The sequence below is a fragment of the Embiotoca jacksoni genome, unplaced genomic scaffold, assembly GCF_022577435.1.
Source record: "Embiotoca jacksoni isolate LCO1_2020_lvr unplaced genomic scaffold, fEmbJac1.0.p SCAF_20, whole genome shotgun sequence".
NCBI lineage: Eukaryota > Metazoa > Chordata > Actinopteri > Embiotocidae > Embiotoca > Embiotoca jacksoni.
In genome coordinates this window covers 3802019-3811736 of record NW_027185341.1, presented here as the reverse complement: position 1 = coordinate 3811736, position 9718 = coordinate 3802019, and the positions used below count along the sequence as shown (strand labels likewise).

The 9718-nt window shown below is 40.0% G+C and overlaps 1 protein-coding gene across 1 annotated transcript; it reads left to right on the top strand.

Annotated features, from left to right (window-relative positions):
• The first annotated feature begins 96 nt into the window (after window positions 1-96).
• On the top strand, window positions 97-6355 carry LOC138202027 (sarcoplasmic reticulum histidine-rich calcium-binding protein). The gene is made up of 6 exons (XM_069155681.1): window positions 97-2634; window positions 4319-4437; window positions 4646-4717; window positions 4798-4852; window positions 4947-4983; window positions 5092-6355. Exons 1-6 carry the CDS (start codon window positions 1926-1928, stop codon window positions 5111-5113), a joined length of 1014 nt encoding a protein of 337 aa, XP_069011782.1. The 5' UTR covers window positions 97-1925; the 3' UTR covers window positions 5114-6355.
• Window positions 6356-9718: the final 3363 nt, after the last annotated feature.

The following is a 9718-nucleotide window of genomic DNA, read 5'->3' as shown; positions in this document are numbered from 1 at the left end:
AGTCAACATATATATATGTGTATATATATATATATATGCAGTACAGTATATATCTATATATATTATATACAACAAACCAAGAAACATAGTCATAGTAATAGGCACTTTTGGACTGAGCCAGCCTTCCCGTTTCCAGCCTTTATGCTCAACTAAGCAAACCAGCTATGTGCTGCTGCTGCTACGCACTTATTTTCTTCGCTAACTCTTGGCAAGAGAGCAAATATTTCCCCCAAATATTGAACTATTCCTTTAGTGATGTCACACTTCTCTGGTTTCTGACACTTCTTTTCAAACTACCTTAAATACTGCAGGCAAGAAAGAAATAATACATGGAGCAATGATGTGAACTCATGCCACTCAATGGAAGAAAAAAAAAAAAAAAAAAGGAGCCCTAAGGGTAAAGCAGTGACTTAAGAGGAAGAAATGGTTGTGAATGGGGCCAGTTGGAAAAAAAACAACCTTAATAATTGGCATTAAATTAGGTATTTTGGGAGCTAGATAGTTAAATATACTGTGGTGAGAAGTGTTATGGGAAAGGTGCATGGTGCCAAGTTTCAGTACGCCACGGCCCCTATTGAAGGTCACATAGTGGAGCATGCTATTGAAGGAGCCTTAACTGTAAATAGTTTCTTGGGCCACCTGTCAATTGCAGCAGCGGCTCACTTAGAGGCCGTTGTCATGACTTTCTGCCTTGCCGTGAGCAAATCCAACAGAGCTGCTGAATCAGAATTTCCTCCCCGTGTCTCTCGCTGGCTCCAGGTCCTGCGACTCAAAACTTTCTGTACCCAAAATGTAAACCCTAACATGCCAGCACATGTGCACACAACGCCTTCCTCTCCATTTCACTCCATTTACATCTACTTCATACATTACCCTGACATGTTCTCCTCTGCCTCAGGACTGGCATTAGTTTAACTGTTGAGACTGTGTCTGAGGGGTGTTGGTTTAACACTCGGATAATTTTATAAGCTACCTCTAGGGGGCGTTATTTTACATTTGCCTCCTAAGTTTCAAGTTTAATTCAGTTATTCAGTTAGTGTACTCAAATACAGCTCTAATAACTTTTTTTGGCCTGAGAACAAGCAGTAAGTTAAAGTTGTTTAAGTGTGTGAATACAATCTGCTTTTTGTTGTCACGTATACAGCGTCTTTAATGCGGAACCATTAATTTGATTTTTATTTCGATTTATTGCATTACATTTTTACTGAAAAGTTTCTGGGAGCATTTCATGTTTCACAATGACATAAAATTAGAGCAAAACACCTGATACAAGACAAATAATAAACCTACGAATTCAGTAGGCTATTAATATGTATGGTCATGTATGTACATGTATATATCTATATTACATTTCAGGTTTTGGCTCATTTAAAAAAAAAAAAAAAAAAAAAAAAAAAAACTTTGACAGTAATGACAGCCAAGCTCATATAGACGTAAAACTTTATCTTTAATTTAAATTATTGAATATCTGTAAATTAAACCTCCCCCTCATTTCCATATGTTCTTTGGTCCTCGCTTTCCCCCTCCCTCTTGCAGTCCAGACCGCCACCAGTCCACCACACGCACACACCCATATCTCTAATACACTGTGTTAAGGGCATCAGGAGCATTCTTCCCAGACATGTGCCTCTGTCACTCATGCACATGCAGCCACACCACTACACCACACACACAGCTGCGTTCCCACTGTGTCCTCTGTGTTCCCAACACAAGGCTGGCACACTGCTCTCTCAGTCTTGTGAACACAGCAAAGACCTGAACAATATCCCTCAACCGGCTGCAGCTTTATCACCTTCTTCTGTGGATTTGAGGACTTTTCAGTGTTGAAATCTCATCGACTGTTTTGGTTTTTGGTGGAAGAGTAGACTGAAGAGAGGAGAGACTTTTTTTTCCAAAGCTAAGAAAAGCTGTGACAGTTTTCCACAATGGCACCCGTGAAAGGCTGGGTAGTTGGGCTCCTGCTGGTGCTGCTGTGCCCGTCCCAGCTCCCTCTCTCTGGTGTAGTGAGCGCCCAGGACGTGGCTGAAGCAGAGGAAGACTTCCTTGCCAGAGATGTTGAGGACGTTGTGGCTGAAGAGGGTGAAACTGCTGAGGATGATGATGGTGCTGAGGAAGAGGTAGCAGAGGAGACAGCTGATCAAGAATCAGATGATGAAGCAGAAGAGGAGGAGGAGGCTGAAGAAGAAGCAGAGGAGGAGGCTGTTGATGAGGAAGAAGAAGCAGAGGAGGAGACTGCTGATGAGGAAGAAGAAGCAGAGGAGGAGGCTGCTGATGAGGAGGAAGAAGAGGCTACTGAGGAGGAAGAGGAGGCTGCTGATGAGGAGGAGGAGGAGGAAGCTGATGAGGAGGAGGAGGAGGAAGCTGAAGAGGCTGCTGATGAGGAAGATGAGGAGGAGGAAGCTGCAGAGGAAGAGGAGGCTGCTGATGAAGAAGAGGAGGAGGAGGAGGAAGGTGCTGAGGAAGAACAGGAGGAGGAAAAGGAGGATGATGCTGAAGAAGAGGGGGATGCTGAGGCCACAGCAGAAAATGAGGATGAGGAGGAGGCAAGTGAAGATGATGAAGCAACTGAGGAAGAGGAGACTGAGGATGCAGAGGAGGAGGAAGCAGAGGATGATGCTGCTGAGGAAGAAGATGGTATACATGCTCTTTTATTACATTATATTTATGGGTTATAAAGACAATAAACTGCAGTAATTTAGTATACATCATAACTTTTCGTGAGTCCTCTGATTGACTTACTCCACAATAGGCTGCTGACATTGTTGGGCTCCCTGCAGCTACTTTAGGAACACTGTCATACATAACAGTCCTAAAATAGACCGGCTTATCTGCGAGGTAGCTGGCACCCAGCAGTATCTAAACCACTCATGCCATTTGTTGAGCCAATGTGGCTTTCGAGAAACTAAAACGGGTCTAGTTGAAGTGTGACTTCAGAAAAACATTCAGACAAAGGAAGACTCAAAGTTTTGTTACAAAAGGAAATAGGATAAATGTAAACAATCTGCTAAATATAGAGGCAAAGTCCAAATATCGAATTTATTGACAAACACAATAACCATTTTAATATCCAGGCATTAAATATGAAAAAAAAAAATCGTATTATTTGGCACACCAAAGGTAGGCTAAACAGTTTGTTAATCACTTTTAATTTATCTTTTGTTTGAATTTATTACCTCTGCATTTGTCCTTGTCTGTAAAGGATATCTGTTCTCAAGCAAAACAAGTCTCTGATCCTCAATTATGACCTCAATTAGTGTCTGGGCATAAGGAATAACTTAACAAATAGACCCAAAACCTTTGCAACAAGGGAAACAACAAAAAGAAGAGCGCTGAAATTCTTTACAAATAACAATGTTGTTGCTTTTTTGATTTTACAGAGAAAGTTTAAACGGCAACAAAACAACTAAAACTGCAGAACTGGAAGCAAATATGCATCAGGGTCTCAATGGAAATGAGACAAACAAGAATAACTAGAAAATAAAAGCTCAAATGCCCTGCGGAAACAAAGAACACAATATTAACCTTCTCTGTTCACAAAATGGGAGAAAAGGAGGGTGAAAAATAACTGGTGGAGAATCCCTACAAGTGATTGAAGTTATCAAGAGTTGAACAAAAGCACTTTCATTTGCCAGTCAGTAAAATTCATGGGTGAGCAAAACAGAGCTTTATCGACAAAGAGCCTCAACAATGGCATGGAGCTAAACAACAACAACAACACAACACACACACCCTACTGGCCAAATGGCAAGCAATTGACAAACGGCTCCAATGACAATAAAATGAGGTGTAGTTGTGGGTTATTCAAGCACTCCCACAGGTGCGGCAGACCTGAAACGGCACTCTTCCAACAAGAGGCCAGCAGATGTAACGGCTTTTCCTCTTATAACTGAGTCATACATGATGCTATAAGAGGTGTATCATTCAGGTGTGGTAGACCTGAAACGGCACTCTTCCAACAAGAGGCCAGCAGATGTAACGGCTTTTCCTCTTATAACTGAGTCATACATGATGCTATAAGAGGTGTATCATTCAGGTGTGGTAGACCTGAAACGGCACTCTTCCAACAAGAGGCCAGCAGATGTAACGGCTTTTCCTCTTACAACTGAGTCATACATGATGCTGTAAGAGGTGTATCATTGTGAAGGGGAAGTTCACTTCAAAGTAAAGATAACTAAACCAATACTAGATTTTTGAGAGTTTAAAAAAGATCTGACATTAGGATTATTGTTTTTCTTCCAAAACAAACACGTGATGTAAACAGTGTTGATACAGATCCTGTAATGATTCATCAAAATGATTTTGATTCTGTTGACTTCAGATGAGCCTGAAGCTAACGACACCGCAGAAACTCAGGGAGACATGAATGAAGAGGAGGCGGCCGGTGGCTCGCTCCAGTTCCACTCTGGCTCTTTGTGCAGTGTTTGCTCCATCTGTGAGGTAAAATCACGAGGTGAAAGTAGTCTGGGCTTCTTTCGAAGTAACTCTCCCATAATGGAATGACTACTACTGTGTTTCACTGAACTTTTAAGTCCTTGAAAAATTTTCAGCTGATTGTTCATTAGAAAGTTTTGCTTTGTTTCAATCCTCCCTGATAATTGATAAAGATAAATTGATCATCACTGCATTGTTTGTCCCTCCCCTTTAGCATTGCTCTAATAACTGTGACAAGTGTCCCTGTGAGGAGGGAGATGAGTCGGATCACTGCGAGCACTGCCAGGTAAAACACTGTAAATAATACACAATGTTTCATTTTGACAAGAGCCTCTTGTTATTTAACTCTGTTTTTGTGTTTACTAGGACTGCTCATCCTGCTACATTTGCCCCCTACTGTGTGATACAATCTGCACACCAGGTAAAATTACAGCTGTGAATGTACTGTTGTTTGTTTACAGGTTTAGTCATTATGGATCTGACTTAACTTTTGTATTTTTATTGTTTTATTTCAGGTGGCCTTGTCGATGAGCTGACTGGCTCCCTCTTTCAGTAAGACTCTTCCCTTCCCACAACACATAGACATTTTTAACAATACACTGCACATAGAGTGGTGCTGGGGCTGTTGGGTTTACTGGTGCCCTGGCTTTTGTTTTGCAGGACTGTGTCCTCTCTGCTCTGAGCACCTTGGAGACTGTGTCCTTTTAAACCACCATTTGGTTACATGGGATACTGCCGTCAGGATGCACGAGCTGTCCGGCTGCTCATACCTCACTGGCAAAAGGAGGACTTGACATCCAACAAGAGCTTGTCATGAATTGTACAGCTGACAGAAAAAAACATATTTATATTTTATCTAATGTTTTTATCAAAATATTAACTCTAGTCTTGTAAAGACAGCTGAAGAAGTCAGTCGGTCACATTTTCTGCATATTTTTGTGGGAGTATTATTAGTTAAACAGCCTTAGTTGAGCATAAATGTTTCTAGCCACGTCTTAGTGGCCAGAATTTGTAAAAATGCAATAGAAACATAAAACTGAAGTTTATAGCCACAAGTATCATGCAAATGTACAATTTCTCAGGATGTATCCTTTGATTTTTCATCCTTTGACACAATTCCACACACGTATTAATACAAAAACATTGCATAGTGTCACAGATTCACCTCTTACAATAAATTCCACCCTTTCTGTAAAGATATGTTTAATGTAGGTGATATGTATATTACAAGCACATCAATTAATTTTATTTAAAGAGAAGAATAACCATGCATCCGGGTCCCAATACACTTTTTGGGTGGGTCAGATGGTGTAGTCGGTCAGCCACCAATCACAAGGTTGGTGGTTCAATCCACATTTCCTCCTGCCACATAAGTGTCCTTAGGCAAGACATTGAACCCAAACTTGCTTCTCATGGCAGGCGGGCACCTTGCATGAATATGTGTCAATGGAAGGGCAGATTGTAAAGTGCTTATAGGCTGGCTAAGTCCTATATAAGTACAGACCATTTACTTTACAATTACAAAGAATATAGAGCAGAACCAACTGCAAGCTAATAGGAAAGTAAACAATCACATTAAAAAATATCTTATCACAAAATGTTCTCCCGATTAGCAGATTTTCAATGTGCCATTCTGATTTATGTTAACTTAACTGTTTTACATTGTTTACTGATTTCTAAAGTATTTGTAGAATTAGTTTTAGTTAGGTTTCGGCCTATTTTCAAAACAATGTTTTAATTTCAGAATTATTGAAATGGACTAAGAGGTTGTTGGTTTAACTTTAGTAAACAACAGTGAGGATCAAAATGCCAGTTGCCATGAGAATGTATCGCTCATTTAAAGGGGTATTTTTGAAATTTCATAGAATTGGGGAGTTGTGAGAAACAGATTTCAATTTTAATAAAAGTTACAAATCAAACCAGAGGCAGACATATTATGACTTTTATTTCTTAGCGTGTGCAGATGCTCAAAAACAATGTATCCTCCATTTCCCATGATACAACTTGATAGCTTCTTTTTGTTGCCTGATAAATAATAACCATTCACATTGAGGGTCTCCAGCGTGTAACGCAGATTTTCAGTTGTAAATTTGTTGTCTCACTTTTCAATCTATTTATTTAAGTGTTCTTTTTTCTTCTTTTTTTTCCAAGCAGCTCTGGGCTTTCTATGTCTACAGTTTAAAAAAATTATTACCTACTGAGATTTTTCACAAGGCAAAGTACAGCTACAGAAATTGAGTCCCGTGACATCCTCCTGCTCTTCTGGCAAAGGAAAATTATCAGTGCGAGACCTTTCCAAGCAGTCCAACATCCTGGTTGGGCTTCCTGTTGGTTTTCATTTGAAGTCATGAGACAGGCGAAAACAAAATATCATGAGTGTGTCATTGAATCAACCTAGACACAGCCAGAGCTTTGTGCCTGGGAAGAACTGATCTTCTGTTATCTTTTAGTGAGGGATAAACACAAAGAGGACTTGAATTAATGAGGTGTAGCGATGTGTATGCGTGTAAATATTTTTTTATTTCTTCCCTGGAACTTTTGGTGTGTGGGTGTGTCTGTGAACATATTTTTAGTTCCTGGGTTGGGTTTGAACCTGAATGCACACCAATCTGTAGGAGCACGTGTTACAGTGGGGACAAATCTGAGGTTCTCGGGGGTATAGCATCTCTATGAAGGTTAAGACCTGGTTTTAGGGTTAGGAGGTTAGGGTTAACTTAGGCATTTAGTTGTGATAGTTAGGGTAATGGGTAAGGGGGTTAGGGAACACATTATGTCAGTGGAATGCCCCATGGTAAAACAAGTTTATAATGTGTGGGTATGTGTGAGAGGACATGAAGTGAAGGACAGACACAGCATATATATATATATATATATATATGCTCAAAAAAAATAAAGGGAACACTTAAACACTTATACTTAAAGGCACTTAAGGGTAATGACAGGAACTTTGTCTGGTCACAGGGCAGAACGTGTCTGTACCTGAAAGTGTTTAATGTAACTGTTCCCATGTTTATACTCATCACTCTGTGGAAGGACCCTGCACACCATGTGTCTGTCCTTCACTTCATGTCCTCTCACAAACGCACACATATAAACTTATGTGAAAAAGTGTTTGCCCCCTTCCTGATTTCTCATTTTTTTGCATGTTTGTCACATTTAAATGTTTCAGATCATCAAACAAATTTAAATATTAGTCAAAGTTAACAAGTAAACACAAAATGCAGTTTTTAAATGAAGGTTTTTATTATTAAGGGAGAAAAAAAATCCAAACCCACATGGCCCTGTGTGAAAAAGTGTTTGCCCCATAAACCTAATAACTGGTTGGGCCACCCTCAGCAGCAACAACTGCAATCAAGCGTTTGCAATAACTTGCAATGAGTCTTTTACAGCGCTGTGGAGGAATGTTGGCTGACTCATCTTTGCAGAGTTGTTGTAATTCAGCCACATTGGAGGGTTTTCCAGCACCAACCGCCTTTTTAAGGTCATGCCACAGCATCTCAGTAGGATTCAGGTCAGGACTTTGACTAGGCCACTCCAAAGTCTTCATTTTGTTTTTCTTCAGCCATTCAGAGGTGGACTTGCTGGTGTGTTTTGGATCATTGTCCTGCTGCAGAACCCAAGTTGGCTTCAGCTTGAGGTCACGAACAGATGGCCGGACATTCTCCTTCAGGATTTTTTGGTAGACAGTAGAATTCATGGTCCCATTTATCACAGCAAGTCTTCCAGGTCCTGAAGCAGCAAACCAGCCCCAGACCATCACACTACTACCACCATATTTTACTGTTGGTACGATGTTCTTTTTCTGAAATGCGGTGTTACTTTTACGCCGGATGTAATGGGACACACACCTTCCAAAAAGTTCAACTTTTGTCTCGCCAGTCCACAGAGTATTTTCCCAAAAGTCTTGGGGATCATCAAGATGTTTTGTGGCAAAAATGAGACGAGCCTTAATGTTCTTTTTGCTCAGCGGTGGTTTTCGTCTTGGAACTCTGCCATGCAGCCATTTTAGCTGAGTCTCTTTCTTATGGTGGAGTCATGAACACTGACCTTAACTGAGGCAAGTGAGACCTGCAGTTCTTTGGATGTTGTTGTGGGGTCTTTTGTGACCTCTCGGATGAGTCGTTGCTGCGCTCTTGGGGTAATTTTGGTCGGCCAGCCACTCCTGGGAAGGTTCACCGCTGTTCCATGTTTTCTCCATTTGTGGATAATGGCTCTCACTGTGGTTCTCTGGAGTCCCAAAGCTTTAGAAATGGCTTTATAACCTTTTCCAGACTGATAGATCTCAATTACTTTCTTTCTCATTTGTTCCTGAATTTCTTTGGATCTTGGCATGATGTCTATATTTTGAGGATCTTTTGGTCTACTTCACTTTGTCAGACAGGTCCTATTTAAGTGATTTTTTTGATTGAGAACAGGTGTGGCTAGAGAAATTGAACTCAGGTGTGATAAACCACAGTTAAGTTATGTTTTAACAGGAGGGGGCAAACACTTTTTCACACAGGGCCATGTGGGTTGGGATTTTTTTTTTTCTCCCTTAATAATAAAAACCTTCATTTAAAAACTGCATTTTGTGTTTACTTGTGTTATCTTTGACTAATATTTAAATTTGTTTGATGATCTGAAACATGTAAGTGTGACAGACATGCAAAAAAATTGGAAATCAGGAAGGGGGCAAACACTTTTTCACACCAATGTGTGTATATATATATATATATATATGCAAATACATATACATATATATATTATATACAGTTCAAATGGAATAATTTGAAATCAATCTCATTTTAAGTTTTGTAGGAATGTTTGCTGGAGTGTGCGGTTTAGCAGCTTTTAGTTTCATCCGAGGTTTTTTTTTACAACTGTAATTGGCAGTAAATAGATGGTTTCTACCAAGTTTGAAAAATCAAAAGCATTCCTTTGGTATTAAAGGAAAGACTTTAATTCAACATTAATGTCAAATCAATTCTTTCTTTCATGTGTTGTGTTGTGTCAATACTGTGTGTGGGGTAGCCCACACACAGTATTGACACAACAGTTCTGTGTCATGCAGATTAATTTAGGTGTAAATTTGATCAGATTATTGGCTTACTTTAAACACCTCTATTTAGATTGTAATGTCCTCTAATGACCTGGTCATGTTACATGTCTCCCCCATACTGGTTTAGTGTTGTATACACAGTGGCCCCCCTCCCATTGTTTGCCCCTCCTGTTCTATATCACTACCCTGAAACCTTCCAAGGCAATTTTTCACCATTTTCTTATTGACAGCCTCGTTTGGAAAGACACA

Coding starts and splice junctions, on each gene's coding strand:
- LOC138202027 (XM_069155681.1), top strand. CDS start 1,926: ATGGCACCCGTGAAAGGCTGGGTAGTTGGGCTCCTGCTGGTGCTGCTG. Junction 4,438..4,645: donor GTGTTTGCTCCATCTGTGAG/GTAAAATCACGA, acceptor CCTCCCCTTTAG/CATTGCTCTAATAACTGTGA. Junction 4,718..4,797: donor ATCACTGCGAGCACTGCCAG/GTAAAACACTGT, acceptor TGTGTTTACTAG/GACTGCTCATCCTGCTACAT.